Source organism: Pithys albifrons, chromosome Z (genome assembly GCF_047495875.1).
Source record: "Pithys albifrons albifrons isolate INPA30051 chromosome Z, PitAlb_v1, whole genome shotgun sequence".
NCBI lineage: Eukaryota > Metazoa > Chordata > Aves > Passeriformes > Thamnophilidae > Pithys > Pithys albifrons.
The window spans coordinates 14,792,096-14,810,976 of record NC_092497.1 but is presented as its reverse complement, the minus strand read 5'-3'; the positions used below and the strand labels follow the sequence as shown (position 1 = coordinate 14,810,976).

General features: G+C 42.4%; 1 protein-coding gene across 1 annotated transcript; it reads left to right on the top strand.

Annotated features, from left to right (window-relative positions):
- The first annotated feature begins 11,408 nt into the window (after positions 1 to 11,408).
- On the top strand, positions 11,409 to 13,897 carry RPL37 (ribosomal protein L37). The gene is made up of 4 exons (XM_071580417.1): positions 11,409 to 11,513; positions 12,045 to 12,180; positions 12,487 to 12,571; positions 13,786 to 13,897. The coding sequence occupies exons 1-4, from the start codon at positions 11,511 to 11,513 to the stop codon at positions 13,853 to 13,855; spliced, it is 294 nt and encodes a 97-aa protein (XP_071436518.1). The 5' UTR covers positions 11,409 to 11,510; the 3' UTR covers positions 13,856 to 13,897.
- Positions 13,898 to 18,881: the final 4,984 nt, after the last annotated feature.

Here is an 18,881-nt window from a genome sequence, read left to right as displayed (position 1 = left end):
ATAAGTAATTACTGTTTCTTGGAGTTATGTTCTGATCTTAGACCACAAGATGTGGTGAACAAGTTCAGCTGCTATTCTGTTTTTTCCCCATCTTTGCCTGTTTTTACTCCCAATCCCTGTCATGTGCTTCTTCTGCACATCTGGTGCTGGCTTTGGCATTTTTCAGTCCTCTCTGAGAGCCAGTTTAATTCATTACAATGACATAAAATAACAGCCCCCTCCCCCCCACCCAAGAAAAAAAAAAAAGAAAAAAACCACAGTAAGAAACAAACAAAACCAAAACCAAATCTGGGTGGTTTTGTGCTGGTTTTATCAGTCAGATTGTCTCTCAGGAAGGTCTGGTGAGCAACAGACCCATGGACATACAGTCACAGAAGAAAGATAGGACAAAAGATGTGAGAAGTGGGAAAAGAAGGAGTGCAATGGGAGAACCTTCTGCTTGCAGATGCAGCCAGTCATTGCATCTGCTCAAGTGTCAGTGAAACAACATCTTGCATAAACTTTTCTGGTTGTGGCTCATGCTAGACTATCAGATAAAAATCACCTTACGGCTCACTGCCTCACAGGACTCTCCTGGACAGGATGGTGGCATACAAATGCACCATATTATCTAGTGATCAGTTGCCCATACAGGGTTAATTTAGGTAGTCATTGAAGTTGAATAGTTATTTTTCATTTCTACCATTACTGGTACTTGACTCCCTGAGACATTCTACCTTCAGGCTGATAAAAATTGCTCAGGTTCAGACCACCTAACTTTGGAGATGACAGCAAAAAAAGTATGGGTAGTAAAGATGAGGGAGATTTGTCTCAATGGTCTTTAATCACTAAGGGTTGGGACCAAGCATAGGTCCACTGAGATTCCTTCTCAAACTGAAAATCTTTCTGAGAAAGTTCAGAGGGGCCAGTGCTCCTGCATAAGCTCTTCTGAGAGCTCACCTGCCAGCTGTGTGCAAAGCAGAGGTACTGTGTCCATGACAGACCCACAAGCTCTCGCATGTACAGCAACAGTGGGGCTCACATATACATAAAATAGGCAAATTTCATGAACCAGAGGGCTGGTATCATAATTCTGGTACTTTATAAAAGCTAACACAGAAGGAGTCACATGAAATGGGATAGGTTAAATATTTGAAAAAGATTCTTCACCCAGAGGGTTTTTGAGCACTGGAACGGGCTCCCCAGGGAAGTGGTCACAGCAAGAAGCATCTGGACAATGCACTCAGATGATATGACTCTTGGGGATGGTCCTGTGCAGGGCCAGGGGTTGGATGATCCTTGCGTGTCCATTCCAACTCAGCCTGTTCTGTGATTCTGTGATTCTGTTATTACATTTGTATTAATAGTTACACAAAACCACAATACCTTAATACACAGTGTATTAAGGGGTGTATCAGACGTTAAACCACATCAAGGATTTTGCAGAGCCTATTCTAAGCTCTTAACCCTTCAAGCCTAAGCCAATTTTTCACAAGAATGCAGTGATTTAAGTTTTTGTTGTTTTTTTCTTGCATTTTTCTATATTGTTTACTATTAATTTAATTTCTACAGTTAAATAAATTCACAAGCAGCTTTATATGACTGTCTGAGACAGTATTTCACATTGAAAATCCAGACGTCTTTTACATCGAGGTCTCAATGCTTTTAAAAATATCATCTCTTTCTTATTTCTCTGTAGAGTGAATAGAATGTCAAACATTAGCCATTAGTGACCTTGCCCATGCTTTTATATTTCTGGTTCTTTCTCAATCAGTGGTGTATGTGCATTATATATCCTAGAATTATTATTGCAACTAGTTAGAAAGCTAAAATGCTTCAAGCAGAAAACCTTGAACAAAAGTCTTTCATTAAAGTCCATCAGTCTCCCTCTGAAAATTTCCAAGTATCTTGAAATAAAAACTTAAAAATGTTTTTCAATAAGCAGAACAAAGATGTCTCTCCTATAAAGGAGAATTAGGGAACAAAATGAAGGCAGGACTTCAAAGAAACAGATGTTATTAGGATGTCTTTTTGAACTACAACATTTTTAGGACCATCTGAAATTCATTATAATTTTTTCAGCTTACTTGAGAAGTCAGTAATTAACCTAACTGCTATTGCAAAACTTTCTGAAATAATCTTTTGCAGGTATCTTCCAAAAGTTCAACAAATAAAGCAAGGTTTAGCAAATTTTAGTGGAGGCAACAGAGGGTACAAACAGCAATGACCCAGCATTGACTTCTGCCCTCCCCCATTCTGGACTGGCTATGCATATAAACAGTATCAGACTACAATGAATGAAAACACATACCAGTAATAAGAAAGGTATTATATAATTGCAGAGATTCACCTGAACTCTGGAGAAATTCATATGTGCTCAACATTTGTTATTTCTTTTACAACAAGCTTCTAAGCTCTTAAAACTGACATGATGGCCTTTTGTGAGTTATTCTGGCTTCTGTCTATACTTGCATCTCAGTTACAAGGAGCAGAACTGAAGCACAGAGTCATTGTGGCCACATTAATGATGTACTTTTTTATTTCCAGATATAAAAGACTTAGACAAATTCTGCCTATCCAGCCATGCAATTATTGTTATATAACAATTTTGATTAGTACAAAAAAGGTTGATTTTGAGTTATTTAAATCAGAAATGCTTTTATCTGGTAGTAATCATACCCCTAAATATCTCTGTATGAATCTGCATTTCTGGACACGATCCTTGTTTCAAATTAGCCTGAAAAGGCATCCCATTCTATCCTTATTTCATTGAAAGACCATCATAAGAGTGGTCAAAAGTATGGTGTTCCTAATATAGGTAGAGGTTCTGTAGAACAACTAATAGCTAGGAAAAAGTACTCAGCAAACAGCTGTCCAGACTTTTTAGACTAGCAAATTACTTTGAGAATTTTATAAATGATTGGGAAAAAAGAAAAAGATAAATGCTGACACGGACAGAATGTAACAAATAAGGTTTTCAAGAACAATGGACAATGAAGCCTCCTGTTTCCTCTTTTGCAGGGGCTCATGGCAAAGAGAGGTAGCAATTCTGCCCATTTATTGGTGAATACATATTTGGCCTTCTGAAGCAGTAATGTGTGCTAGTTTTGTCTGGGGTAAAGTTAACTTTCTTCACAGTGGCTGGTATGGGGCTGGGTTTTGGATTTATGCTGAACAGAGGGTTGATAATATAGAGATGTTTTTGTTATTGCTGAGCAGGGCTTACATAGAGCCAAGGCCTTTCTGCTTCTCATACTGACACACTGGTAAGAAATTTTGGGGACCACAGGAAATAAGGAGGAGATATGCCCAAAACAGGTGACCCCAAGTGACCAAAGAGATACTCCATACCATATCACATCATGGTCAGAATATGAAGTGGGGAGATGAAGACCAAAGTGTGGGACATTTGGAGTGAAACTGATATCTTCCCAAGCCACTATTATGCTTGATGGGGCCCTGCCCTCCTGGGAATGGCTGAACACCAGTCTAAACATGAATAGGTGTGAAAGATTTCCTTATTTTACTTTGCTTGTGTGCATAGCTTTTGCTTTCCCTATTAAACTGAATTTATCTGCCCATGAGCGTTATAGCTTTTACCCTTCTGATTCCCTCCCTGGTCCCACTGGTACAGGGTGAGCAAGCAGCTGTGTGGGGCTTAGTTGCCAGCTGTGATTAAACCACAACACCAGGGCAAGGAAATACTCCCATGTAAAAACATGCATCATCCACAAGAAAGGTATTCTGAGAAAGACTGATGGTCAGTTTTGACTGAGATCAATTACAAACCTGTAAAATGGTTGAGAGACAGAGAAGAAAAGGTAAATTACCAACATTGTTGCTGCAAGGGTTTCCATATTTTACTTGGTTGTTCAAATACAGTAATACAGAATAGGCAGTCTTGGACTTAACACAGTTTTGTGACCTTCTCACAGTGCAACATTCCCTCAGACATTTCTCCCTTCTTCAACAGACACTTTTTAGGTTATATCTCTTCCTAACATATGTTCAAGATCAACTGAAAACTATGCAATTATTTAAGAAGGACTAACTCAACTTATAAACCAAATCCAAAACTGTACATCCTTGCATACCCTTCACCATCTGCATCAGTGCTGTTTTAAAAGCTCCATTTATCTTCTGTGTCCTCACATACAAATAAAGCTGGGCACTGTTTTGGCCTCTATTTTTGTTAAAGTGAAATAGTATAAGATGGAAATAGGGCACGGGTGTTAGGGGAATTCCCTGATGGAGCCCATGTGCCTCAGTTCCAGTAAATGCAAAGCTAAAAATGCCTGATACAGGAAAAACATACTCCAGAATAAACAGAAGATAGCATTTGTAACTGCAAAGTCGAGCTGACCTTTGTTAGCAATTCATTTGTACTTAGGGAAGGTTCTCAGGCGGTGAAAATGATAAAATGCAACAGTGATTTTGATGAAGGAATGTGAACTTACTTTACCCAGGGAATAAGCCTTTATCTTAAGTAAACACAGAGCTTGCATTTGTCTGTTCCACTGCAAAGCCTTTTTTTCTTAGAGTTTGTATCTTACACCAGAATATTAAAGGCAAACACCACAACTCTATACAGGGTAAAGATGATAGGCAAGTGTCAGGTTTTCCTGCTTTAAAGTGAGCTTATATTTTTATTTCTAGAGAAGAGACAGACTGACCAGGGAATGCAGTCATTTGCAGTAGTCCTGGAGCAAGAAAAATGTAAGTTCTTTATGACTCCTGAAGTGAGATGTGAGATAAAGTAAATAAATATACAAACAACTATCATATTGGGCTTATTTTACTGGTTTCCAGAATAGACATGAGTGCCCCAGTTTTCTTCAGAGCTTTCTTCTTTGACCTCCCATTTTACTGCAAACACATGTATTTCTTCCCAAATGTTAGATTTAAAGTAAAACTTGAAACTTACAAACAGTAAATATATGTGAGAAATAAACACAAATTGTTGAAAGAAAATCAGACACCTTATATTTAGTTAATGCACATTTTATGCACAGCTTTGCATTTATTTACAGAACTGGGTAATTCTAATTGCAACAGACATGAAAAATTTGAAAATTTACTGTACCATGTACATGCTGTATCAGGGTTTTTAACGCTAACAGGTACAAAACCTGGATAGGTCTTGTAAAACTGAATTACCTAACTACCTTGGGAGACAGAAGGCAGTATAATAAGGCATGCATGTGCATTTCTCCAGCATTTCCAGGAGGAGAACATTAAGTTATGTTCTAAGGAATGGCTAGCGATAAGTAAAATTATTCACATGTAGTAAAATCATACTTTTACTAAAGTCATTCACATATGCTCTTGAAGCATAGCTGAGTAACATGAGGGAATGTGATGCCAGAGACATAACTAGGCAAGCAATTCCATGTAAGAAGTGAGAAAATTTAGATGGTAAGATAGCCAACTATTTGAATATAACTTTAAATTTAGGCTGCCTTCCTTTCCTCAACTTCTTGTAAAAACTTTTCCTTCAACATTTCCATGGGAAGGAGATGGTTTATTCACAACCAGTTGATATTGTATTTCTTTTCCAGACATTATGCCCATGTATCATTCATACAGAATGCTCGGAAGTATAAAAGAATTGACCTTGTAAGTTTAAACTAGCTTGGCTTCCAAGTTAGCAAATTTCATCCATAATGACTGGGTTTAGACATAGGCTGTGTCTAGCTGTCAATCAGACAAGCTTTTTATAATTTTTAGTAAAAAGGAAAGGAAAGAAACCATTTCTAGTACAGCTAAGTGTGTACCATCCCTGTGCACCTGTCTACCCAGACACACACATATATATATGTGACATTTCCTCTTCATTCATTCAATAATAAATAAATTGGGTTTCATGTGCTTTAGAGCTATTCTGAAAATGCAGGTCAGAGACTTACATTAACCTGGGGAAGGATGGATGTTTGAAATGAAGGCCTGTCAGTGGGCTTGTAAGAAATGGGCCATATCATTTCTTTGGTCAGCCATCATAATGGGAAATGCAGACAAAATTTGAAGGCAGAATTTGTGAAGATCTGACATTTTTTCCAAGTACAAAATTGGTCAAATGCATTCTTCTGAGAAAATGACAGCCATGGGATAAGAGATACAATTATGTCTCTATACTTAGAGGCCTCTCATAAAATCACAGCATGACAAGATATGTCTGGAAGAAATCTAAGAAGGTCATTAGGCTACTTGTCTTCCCACTACAAGATCCACCACACCTGAGGCATTTCAAACATTTGCCCAGTCTTTTCTCAAAAACTCCAGAACCATCTGATGGAAAGTGAAGCCCAGTGCTTTGCAGTGTGTACTGGTACAAAAGTTTCCCTCACAACTCACTAAAATATTTTCTGCTGCAATGTAAGAGGAAACTGGCTAGAAGCTGGGACTTTCCATCAGGCACGTGATGCAGACTACACCACATGGTCATGCCTTTTGTATCTCTCCAGTTCTAGCTGTGTATGGATACATTTGTCCATGAATAATGCAACAAAGGTTTAACACAACAGTGTCAAACAAAAAAAGATCAATAAGGTTGTTTCTTATCAAAATGATACTGACAAGAGTATTTTGCTGTTTACAATTCCTTGTAAAGGAACTTGTGTTTTCTTCTATGCACCCTGCCTGGTGCTCAGCCCAAAGTGCCATGTAACCACTCTGCAAGCTTGAGGGAAGCCAGTACCCACTCTGAGAATTACTCACTACAGCCCTGTAATGTATCCAAGCAGAAACATTAAAAAAACCCCAAAACGCTACAAAGCAAAACAAAACCAAACACAACCTACCAAAAATTAGGGAAAACTTAAAATTCTGAATTACGCTGTTCCACTGTGGGTGCACAAATGGTGTGTCCCAGGTTTGCACCTACCCCTGCTGTGCAGAGGTATGCTCTCCCCATTTCCCTAGCTGGATGGAACAACAAAGAAAGATTTTAGTGGGGTTTCTAGAGGGGAAGTATCCAGGATCTCCCTGCACTATCCTAAGGTAAAGGTTAGTGGCAGCTGAGGAAACAAGTGGGGCGCTTTTATTATCGCTATGTTTGTGATGGTAGTCATGCTTCAGTCAGACCTACAAGTATTAGTGCCACCCTCCAAGATGGTCTGAAGGCTACTGTCTAGTCTGTCTGATGCTAAGGAGAGCCAGTAGAATAATAGAATGGTTTTGGTTGGAAGGGACCTTAACGATCATCTTGTTCCAACCCCTCCACCGTGGGCAGGGAACCTTTCACTAGACAGGTAACTCAGCCCTATCCAACTTGGTTTGGAACACTTCCAGAGCTGGGGCATCCACAATTTCTCTGGGCAACCTGTTCCAGTGACTCATTACCCTCAGAGTAAAGAATCTCTTCCTAATATCTAATCTAAACCCACCCTCCTTCACCTTAAGGCCATTTCCTCTTGTCCTGCCACTACATGCCCTAGTAAAAAGCCCCTCTCCATCCCACTTGTAAGTCCCCTTTAGGTACTGGAAGGCTGCTATAAAGTAAAAATTTTAAAAATTTGAGTTTTTATCAATTTTTAAATCACTTCCACTGTATTTTAACAAGCAATTTCAAAAGTCAGTGACAGCTATTACCTTTTTTTTATCCATTTTCATCTTAAACAAACACTTTTATATTATGTTTACTATTTCCTTCTTAGCAGGATAAAACAGCCTTTTTCATAAGCATTGTTGTTTGCTCATATTTTCTGTTATTGTCATAGATATGTAAGAACTGTAAAGATAATATGGTTTTCAATTTATTAACCTAATTTACTGTTACTCTTTAGAGAGTTTTTACTGGCTTGTTGAGGTGAAAAGTTTTACTTGAACTATACTGTCATCTTGTGGAGACAAATGTTTGTGGTCCAAAATCACATATGACAATTTTCAAACTGAAGTATTGATATTATACAAATAAAGTTAAGTTTCTTGTGTCTGCCTGATAACAAATAATTAGTGTAGTCTCTTCCCCAAAAATTTCAACTGACATACTTATGTCTAAAAATCAGGATATCCAGAAACAAAGGGATCCAAACTGACCCTCATGAAAATGTTGCCCTTGAATTGCTCAGTTCTACTGCTGCATTCCTGAGGTGGTGTTACCTATGTCAAAGTGTTCAATATCCAAGAGGATACTGAAAGGCATTCCCTTGATCTAAGAGATCACATTAAGAAACAAAAACTTCATGTTGCCTGCTGAAGATAATTAGTAGTAAGTGCTGACCAACTTCAAGCATATATATATGAAGCTTAAATTTTCACTATTCCCATACCTTTAAGTCATCCTTGCTTGTGCAAAGGGTGCTACACATGCACAAATGAGTGATGCCATATGATGCCATTAGACAGAACTTGCTTTGGTATCAGTTGTGCATTTGTTCTAGTCCTCTGAGCAGTGTTCAAGTTCTGTAGAACCAGTACAACTCTTCTGTTTTTAGAAGCAGATCTCACCATGGTCACATCAGGGCCTGTCTGGCTATACTGCAACCAAGTGATAGTGTGGTGCAGTAACACAGCTTTGAACCTGGGCAAAACAATGTCACTGATGTTATTTGGTGGTCGCACACACCTTCCTCTCTAATGCCTAGCTAGCCTTGGTTTTGTCTTCCCGTCCCTGAGCTAGACTTATCTCTAAGGGCCTATCTATTTTTTACTTCAGTTTTATAACCTCAGCTAGATTGGACAGGCTGCAGAACACAGTGCAAAGTATTCAGCAAATCCTAATCTAGATGATTAACAGGATCATTGTTTGCTGGCACTACAAAGGATTTCTCCCACCAACAGACCTAGATGTACCAAAATTGCTGTGCGGAAGCTGTGACAGGATACCGGCTGCAGTGACAGACTGCTGTTTCCTACATCAAAAAAGTTCAGAAATCAGACATGTCACCTTCTAAATTTTGGACTACTTCTTATGCAACAAAGAAGCAGTGTGAATTAGTCAGTGCTGAATTTAGACTTCAGCAGCTGCCAGTACTTGAGTCTGTGGGTTCTGAGCAGGCAGGAATTCACTATGGGCAATGAATTCTGTTGTCACCTGAGACCTTCACAGGGGCTGAAAGCTTCTAAATGGTACTGAGTCAGCCACAGCTCTGCCCATTCTCTACCCTGAAAGTAGCCAGTCTTCCTGAATACTAAAGACAACTGCATGTTGGTACCAAAAATCTTTCTTCCCAAACAGGTTTGAAGATGTGTAAACAAAGAACGTTATTTTTATCCCACAAAGGACAAGAATAATTCCTCTAGCAGCATATTCTTGCAGTCAGTCAAACTAGCAGACATCCTGTGGAGGCTGTTGCTATGGCATCTGTCCAAGGTTCATGGCATCTTCCAGATTTCTGAGACTTAGAGAGAAAGAAAGAGGAAAGGAGGCACTAGTTAAAAGTCATTCAGTAAAGTTGCTGGAGAAATATGACTCCACTTCAGCCTGTAGGATGTATGCATCCTGTTTCAGTTGGGTTTTTTTTCTTTTTCTGATGGCATTTCATTCAAAGGACACTGAAGTTTCTCTTTTGATTTTTTGGCAAGGAAGACAGAATTGCTATAAATTGCAATGTATGATCAAACCTATCACACAGGGCAAAATTAGTTTTACCTAACTTCAGCCATCTATGTGCCTAGGCTTAAGGGGGCTGTCTAGGCTTCTCTTGGTATTCACAGAAGCGTTCCTCCCAAGATTCACTTTTTTTACACTACTTTAGGCACCTAATATAAGATGAAATTACATACTGTTTGGAACTAATTTATCTTCTTTAACTACTGCAGGACCATGGATAGACTAAATGCCTGGATTTTCAGACAAAATGAATAAGGTAAGGACAGAGACCTCTGTTATTTCAGAGACAGAAATTGCCATCCAAAATGAAAGAACTGAGCCAACATCCTGGGCCACAACTTTCTGTGTCTTGAAGCAATGCTGCTGAAATCAAAATGGCTTTTTGCCTCATCCGTCAACCTTAGCAGAGGTCAAAAGCCTCCCAGCACATAAATTAGCAGCAAAGGAATTCAGCAAGAGGCCACACTCAGAAACAAGTGAGGGTAAACTAACATTGAGACAACCATGAAAGCATGGTTTGTCCATTTAAAGATGGAGCTGCCAGACACATCTTTACTGCTTTGGGGTCTGTGCTATGGGATGACCTCTTTTTCTGGGCAAAGAGCTTCATGTTACAGGGGTTCAACTCATTTATTGTCAGAGGGTTCCTCACAGTTTGTTGCCTTCTGGCAGGCCCAGACAGCCATACTTTGGAAAAACTGCAGTTTCAGTCAGTAAACCAGGAGTGAGATCTAGCCTGCCAGATAAAGACAGACTTTCATCAAGTACTGTAATTCTACAATCAAAGACAAATAAACTGGCGTAACCATCAATTTCTGGCTTTGTTTGGGATGACAAGCCAATGATCTGCTAATAAGACACACACAAATTTCTTCAGTTTCTCTCTGTGCATGTTACTTCCCTCAAATGAAGTCTTCTACTATAAGACTGTGTATAGATTGTGAGCCTGCATAGTGGATGCATACCAGATAGGCATGTGAGAATTTAAATGGTGCATCTAAACAACAGCTGATTTTCACAGAATCTCAGAATATTCTGAGCTGGGAGGAAGTCATCACCAAAGTTCAACTCCTGATCCAGCGCAGGACCATCCCCAAGAATCACAACACGTGTCTGAGAGCCTTGCCCTAACACTTCTTGGACTCTGGCAGACTGGGTGCCATGACCATTTCAATTTTTGCGCTCATGGTGCCCATTGCGATGCTTTTGGCTGCAGATGGACTGGCTCTTGCCATGGGGGGATCTGGGGGAGGGCAAGGATAGTAAAGCGCACAGGAGGGCCTGTTTTTCAACTCACTTTGCAAGTATGTATTACAGGCAGGAGTACCCTGTCCCTGATTTTTGCTTATTAAAACTCACTCATTAGTCCTCATCACTCTCTGTAACTACCTTGAAAGGCAGTTGTGGTGACGTGGGGGGTGCGTGCCTTCAGCCATGCCTGCAGTGAGGGAACAAGAAGAAATGGCCTCAAGCTGAGGAAGGAGAGATTCAGAATAGATATTAGAAAAAAATGTTTCACTGTTTGGGTGGTCAGGCCATAGAACAGGTGACAAGGCAGTGCAGTCCCTGGTGGTATTTTTAGAGGCATCTGCACCTAGTGTTTGGTGATGTGGTTTAGCGATTTAGGAGTTACAGGGGCGGTGCTGCACGGGTGGTCGGACTGGACGATCTTGTGGCTTTCTTCCAAACTTTATGGGTCTGATTCTACGAGTATGATTCTGGTTGAAGGTGTAAGCAGAGGCAGGACTTGGGAGCTGCAAGCACCTCCGCATGGCAGCGCTGCAGGGTCGCAGCACCAGGAAGACAGCGACGTGCAGGGTAGGCACGCGGACACCGACGCGGATACCGACACTGACACCGACCCCCGGAACGCCGCCGCCCGGAACGCCTTCGCCCGGCGCAGTCGTTGCCGGAAGCGCCCTGCGCGCCGAGGCGGAAGCGGGGCGGGGCACGGTCTCTTTGGTGCCGTCGGCCGGGCAAGATGGTGAGCGCGGGGCGGGCGCGGAGCATCCGCCGCCATCTGTGGGGCCGGGGCCGCCGGGGTCGGGGGCTGGCGGCGGGCGCGGGTACCGGGGCGTGCGGGGAGGCCGTGACGGGCACGGAGGCCGCGGTGGGCAGGGAGGCCGTGATGCGGTGCAGGGCGCCGGGCGGTCCGGGACACCTCCATGCCCGCGTGTTCAGGGCAGCCGTGCGGGACCGTAGCACAGGGAACAGGTCGGTTGTCGGGAGAGGGCCCTTTGCTGTTTGTCGGCGGTGAGGTGAGCGCGGAGCCGAGCGGACCGCGCCGTGGATCTTTGCTTCATCTCAGGGGCGGGGGTGCCACGGAATGGCGGCGAGAGGCCGGGAGGACGCTGTTGCTGGAAATGGAGGCCGCATGTAGGCGAGGCTGAGCCCAGGGTGCCTCCGGCGCGGCTTTATCGCTGTGTGGGGTTACACTGGTGCTTCTAGGGCTTATTCTTTTAGTTGCGTGACCTGAAAGTATTTCCAACGTGCCATGTCTTGAACTGCTTTTCAGACGAAGGGTACATCGTCATTTGGTAAGCGGCGAAATAAGACGCACACCTTGTGTCGTCGGTGTGGGTCCAAGGCGTACCACCTGCAAAAATCGACCTGTGGGAAATGTGGTTACCCTGCTAAACGTAAGAGAAAGTGTAAGTAGCAAACTTTTAACTGGCTTCAGTTTAAAAACGCGTTTTTCTTTGTCTCCTTCGGTAGTCTGACGTTTTTATTTCAACCAGGTAGGATTGTTGTGTCACTTTGCGGCATTTGGAGCTTTTTTCAATTTATTGGTTATTTACCTATGATTTAGGTATTCTGCAGTATTACTGCGTAGAAACTGACTTAAATTGTAATTGTTTGGGGGGTTTTTTTGTCAGTTTGAATGAATGTGTCATAAAAATGTAATATGCAACTTAATTATTTCGTACAGATGAGTAACAGTAACTTGCATGTTTTAGATAACTGGAGTGCAAAGGCTAAAAGACGCAATACCACTGGTACTGGTCGCATGAGGCACCTGAAAAAGGTCTACCGTCGATTCAGGTATGACACGTAATTACAGACTAGTGTGGTGTGAAATCCTGCATAGACATGACTTGATTGTAAAATTCTTCATTCAAACTTAACATTTTAATTTATTTTTTTAGTTGCACTTAATGTGGTATCATCTTAAATATATATCATGAAATAATGCTTTATATATTTCACTCTTTGGTAAGACATAGGATGTAAGTGTTGATGCTTCAATTAAGTGAAGGTAATACTGAACAGAGAGAATTGTAGTAAAAAGCCCACGTTAAAAAACTGTTCTTTGTGTAGCATTGCCTCTATTTGTGATTTGGTTAAATTGAAAGTTACACTAATGTGTGGGAGTGTATAGAGACAAGTCTTGAAATGCCTTCCAGTCCCCATTTGTCCAGAAAAAAGGTTGGGGCAGGAACTTCTGGAGCCTCTGTGTTTAGAGCTCAGTTAGCAGTAAGTAGGTGTTATATCAGATTCTGAGTTACAGTTTTCTAAAACTTGTTAGGGAACTTTGAGTTGTACTTAGGAGATATGGGGGACGGAGAGAGCCTTATTGTACCATTTTAAAGAGTTTCTCCATATTCTAAACTTGAACTCTGTACCAGTGTTCTGATCTAACAAACAAGAAAGGTGTATGAAAAATACTAGCTAATTCAGGAGTGTTGTCATAAAAATGTAGATTTGATTTAATAACAAAAAGTAGGAGGTTTTAAGTCTTAGTCCTGCATGTAGTTGAATGATCAATTCATTTCTTTAGGTTAGCATGTTCGTTCTCAGTGGCAGCCATAATATACCTTCCACTGTGCAGCTGTAGCTTGCTTTCTTTTGAGTGTTGCTGACATAGAAGTGTCATATCCAAATGCAAGCTTGGAGCTGATAAGTCTCTAGTTGGAGGCATGAAGGCCTTCTGTAAGAAATAGATTCGTGCTTCAGGAACATGGCACGTGCCTTCAGCAGGTGTGCTGTATCTGGTGCAGTCTTGGCAATGGTCACTCAGTTAAAATCTTCCTGTTCAAAGAAGTCGAATTTACTTAAGAGAGTGAAAACTGTACTGCTTATTCAAAACAATTGTTTCTTTCTTTAGAAAAGTCTGTATGAATTCCATACTGGTTTCAGTGCATTACTGAGATACGCTGAAAAAATGTAATGAGCTTAATCTAAAAGGCCACTGTCAGAAAAGAACTTGGAACAGGAATGAACCTTTCAAAAAGTGGTGACTGTATTTCTTCTTGCAGGAATGGATTCCGTGAGGGAACCACACCAAAGCCCAAGAGAGCAGCTGTTGCAGCCTCCAGTTCATCGTAAAGACTCATCTATTTGTTAAAATAAATGGTCTTATCCAGAAAATCTGTCACTTTTTTATATACTTTACATCACTGAAATACAGAACTCCTGATAATACATAAACACCTACAAACACAAATTCTGAAGAGATACATTTCAAACAACCCTTTAATTGACTTTTCATTTGATAGCACCTCTGTCTTTAAAAGGATTGTTTGAACTGAAAAAGAGACTTGTACATACTCCTCAGAAGAACTCTGCAGCTAGAGAAATGGGATATTGGCAATATGGACTTTCCTCTGAATCTCATTGTGCCCTAGTATAGAGAGTCTGAATTATGTCTTAAAAACCATAGCTATAATAATGGCTCTACATGCATGGGAGGCATTAGTGAATGAGGGATTTCCAGTTCTGTCTAGTTTTTTGCTGCTCTGTGGCACTGAAAGGCCTGCAAAGGTGCTACATGTTGTGTGGGGTCATTGTTTCCTGGGCAAAAAGAAACTCCCAGGTCCACAGCATGAACACTGCCAGATACAGAGGGGTTGGAGATCTGTAGGTGGGACAAGTTGCCCAAATGGCCTGGAGGCTGGTGTGGGAAGATGACACAGATCTGAATGAATGGCTGGGTATAAATAAAAATAAACGATGATTTGCATGGAACAGAACTAGGTCACTTAGACTTACGTAAAAATCAGGTACTGATGCATTTGTACCCTGCATGGTATGTTACTAGTTTTCAAACTGCTTTGAGAAGGTGATCATAAGATGCTGCAATCAAAGTTTGGGGAATTACAGTAATGACTGCAAGGGTTTAGAGGATTTTCACATGCCTTCCAGAGATAATACTAGAAAACCAAAACCTTGCAATGTTTTAAGCTCCTGAGGCTGTTCTTTTTGCAATTCTTTAGTTTTGTCCCGAACTTCGGAAGCATGGCCTGTTTAGTCATTACTGAATGATCAACAGTTAATGTGTCACCTTAAGCAGATGGCAGAAGAAACTTTCAGCCAGGTATGAGGTTGGGGTGTCCCTGGCTGTACTACCTTACATTTTTTAATTAAGTAGAGTCTGCTTTTTGATACTTGAGTGTATGGATTTGGGTTGTTTCTAAACAAGTCTTACCCTGCTGTTCTTTAGAATGTAGGAAATACACTGTACTTGCTCTGGTTTCAACTGGTCCATCTGACCAGAACAGAGTAAGTGGTGGTGATGCTATTAACTTACACTGTGCAACACTACGTGTCTGTATTCCCAGGGCTCTGAAATGTGTTTTTTGGTGATGCGTAGGAAAGAGTATAGGGATGTTGCTTAGCTGACTTGGGGTGGGGTCAGGACGTCCAACCTGTGGCTAAAGCTGAACTTGACAAGGGCTGCGAAGAAGAGGAAGGGCTTATAAAGCCCTGTGATCCATACAGAAAGGGTCGAAGAAAGTGTAACACCCCCTCCCCAATGAACAACATCAGCTACAAAGATGGTGGGATTGAGGGAACCTGTGAGAATTTGCAGGTGACACCAACCTGAGTTGTTCAGTTAACGTGTCCACAGGACAAAATGCCATCCAGAGGGACCTGGACAAGCTTGAGAAATGGGCTCATGTGTAAAAAGTGGCTCAACAAGGACAAGTGCAAAGTCCCACACATGGGTCAAGGCAACCCCCAGCTGAGGGATAAAGGGATTGATAGCAGTTTCATGAAGAAGGGTAATGGTGCATGAAAAGCTAGATATGAGTTAGCCATGTGAACTTGCAGCCCAGAAAGCCAATCACATCCTGGACTGCCATGCAGAGCTGTGTGGACAGCAGGGTGAGGGATGTGATTCTGCCATGTCACTCTGCCCTCTACTGAGAGATCCCACCTTGAGTGCTGCATCCAGCCAGCCCTGGGGGCCTCAGCACAGGAAAGATATGGTTCTGCTGGGCCATGTTCTGAGAAGGGCCACAAAAACGATCAGAGACCTGGAATAACACTGTTATGAGAAAGGCTGAGACAGTTGGGGCTGTTCAGCCTGAAGAAGAGAAGGCTTCAGGGAGACCTTATGGCAGCCTTTCAATTCTTGGAGGAGGCTAATAAGAAGCGTGAGACAGACCTGTTAGTAGGGTCTGCAGTGATAGGGCAACTGTAATGGTTTGAAACTAGAGGAAGGTAAATTCAGGCTACATATAAGGAAGAAAGTTTTTTCTATGAGGGTGCCAAGACCTGGAATAGGTTGCCCAGAGAAGCTGTGGATGCACCATCCCCTGGCATTGTTCTAGGCCAGGTTTGACTGAGCTCTGAGCAGCCCCATCTAGTTGAAGATGTCCTGGCTGATTCAGGGTTATTGGACTCAAGGACCTTTACAGGTCTCTTCCAACCCAAGTGTGGGATGATGAGCTGATAAAGCCTGATGGGTTGAGGGAAACACCTCAGCCCCTCTGGAAGGGTGCTCCCAGCAGGGAACAAAAGCTTTCAAACTGATGAGATTAACAAAGGGCGGAGTGTTAAGAAATAGCAAGGCCTCCTTTTGCAGTATCTTCTATGACCACGCAAAGGAGCCACCTCACCTGAGGGCATCTGCATTCACCCCCAATAGACTATCAGTCACACAAACACCTGGAGAAGAAAAAAAACCGATATAAAAGAAGTGCAGTTTAACTGCAACTTGGGGAGAAAAACTTTCCACCTCCGGAAGGGCAACCTGAGAGCTACCCTGTCTCCCCCATTCCATCAATATTGCAGGGTAAGCCACAGAATTCTTACTTTACTTTTCTTATACCTTATTGGTTGTAATTTGCTCACTGGGTGTATGCATGTTAATGGGAAGTGGCTATATTTTTCCTGTTGCTTTTTCTTTTGGGTTATTGAGTGTGTTTACTGGTGGTGTTGAACTGTTGTGTTTCTGTTTAATAAACTTCTGTCAGCTGAGTTTGCTATGGGAGTGGCATATTGCTGGGGTGGCCCTTGAAATGTGTGTTGTGCTGATGTCTTGGAAGAGGGGTATGTTGTGCAATCCTGCAGCTAAATGCTATCACCAACTAAGTAACCCATATAGTCATTGTCACATATTAGTATTAATAAATGTTATTTCGGGAGCTGTTGTGAGAAAGGTTCTTTTCTCTTGTTGCTATTAAGTGTGGTCCTCGTAGGGGAGTCAAAATCTTTCCAGCCTGTGTTCTGTCCAGAGTTCGGTGGGCAGTGCTGGGTTCATAAAGTTTTGATTACTCTGAGGATGCTTATAGCCATAATTTCTCCCTGGCTGAAGTGTGGCTTCATGTCAGAGGTCAGAACCCCTTCCAACCTGTGTGCTGTCAGTTAAAAGACAGACAGTGTTGGGGTACATAAGGATTTGATTGTCTGGAAGCACTTATAGCTAATAACTTTTAATTAATACAGTTAAGGCTAGAAATCTTTGTATTTCTGTCTCCCTCCTCCCTTTCACGTGACACCAAGCCATTCTGTGATTCTGATTTTTGCATTGTCCTCAATCTCAAAGCTAGAAGTAGTAGAGAGATACAGACCTGAAGCTGGGCAAAACATGCTTTCAGGGGGAGCAAAGGGAATGTGGAAATAGTACCTGGTACATTCAGTGGTAATGTGGAGTCAGAGGTCAAAAATAAAAGGGCAAGAGGTGAGTCTCTGTTCACAAAATCACACCAGGGATGCCAAGGAAGTCCTAACACCAGCAAGTAGAAACCATCCACATTAAGGATGCCTAAGAATTTAATGTAATTTTAGAAGGTTTTAGAATCATATAGTCTCTGCTGAGTTACACTGATTTTAAGTGTGCATATTAAGGGCCTATCTCACGAGTTTAGGAGCTGCTTAAAACCTCAATCAAGGCCACATGTTTTTGAGCAGCCACCTGCAAGATAACAGGAGACAAACAACAGGAGAAGGCCTGACTGTCCCCCCATGAAGAAGGGCGTAGATTGACAGGTCTTTTGGGTGGGCATTCAAGAGAAATGAGAGTACTAATTGGATGTTAATAAGGGGTATAAAACCCCTGAAACTTCCTGACCTGGGGTTCAGACCCCTCTGGGTTTGAACGTGGAACTTCTAATAATAAAACCCTGTATCTTTCTCCATTAACTTGTCTTCGGTGTGTCTCTTCACAGGGAAAGGGGGTCTAGAGGCATCATTAACATCCCCCTGCTTAATACTGCCAGTAAAGCTGAGGACATTTTTTCCTTTTGTCTTCAATCCTTTATTTCCTTTACTGTCATATAATTAGACGTAGACCACTACTGAGATCCTCCTGGTCTCCTTCCCAGCTCTGAACTGATGGCATTGCAGCATCCCTGGGCAGACACACATATAGGAGGGGCTGTGACAATGGTAACAACCCTGGAGAGCACCAGTCTGGGGACGTTTCCACAGAACAATAGCTCCACTTACACCAGACTGCCCCTGAGGAACGACCTGGTGTGGGCCACTCCCACCTTTTGCCAGGATTTCTGTAGTTCGGGTGCCTTCATATCTTGGACTGCATAATAATGAGTTTAGGGAACCATTGCCAGACCTATGCTAAGTAACATCTCTTTTCAAGTATGACTCAGATGGTTTAAATACATTTATTGAGGTTCATGGCTCTTATTTTCTGACTATAGAAAAATCTTTCCTGGTCCCAAATGAGATGAGAGTGAGCGGACTGCGAGGCAAACCAGAGGGCGGGTCACCTGGTCCAGGTGGTAGAGGTTGAGGGGGGCCTACTTTTCATTGAATTGTCAGGGTCCGGATTTGGACCAGGGAAGAGGAAGTGAGGAGAAAAAACAGAATTAATTTACAAGACTACTGGCAGTCCCTGTTACGGGACCGGGGCCGCTGCAGCTCCGCATTGCAGTGTCCGCCCCGGGCAGCCCCTCCACCCTCGCAACCCCCCGGGTGCCGTTTGCCGGCCAGGCCTCCCCGCGGGCCGCAATGCTTCGTCCCCGAGCAGCGCCACGCACCCGCTCCTCCCCGGGCGCCGAGCGCCGGCCCGGCCTCCCCCGCGGGCCGCAATAGTTCGGCCCCGGGCAGCGCGGGAGGGCGGAGAGCGCCCCGCTCACTTCCGGGTGCGGGTGCGGGCGGGCGCTGT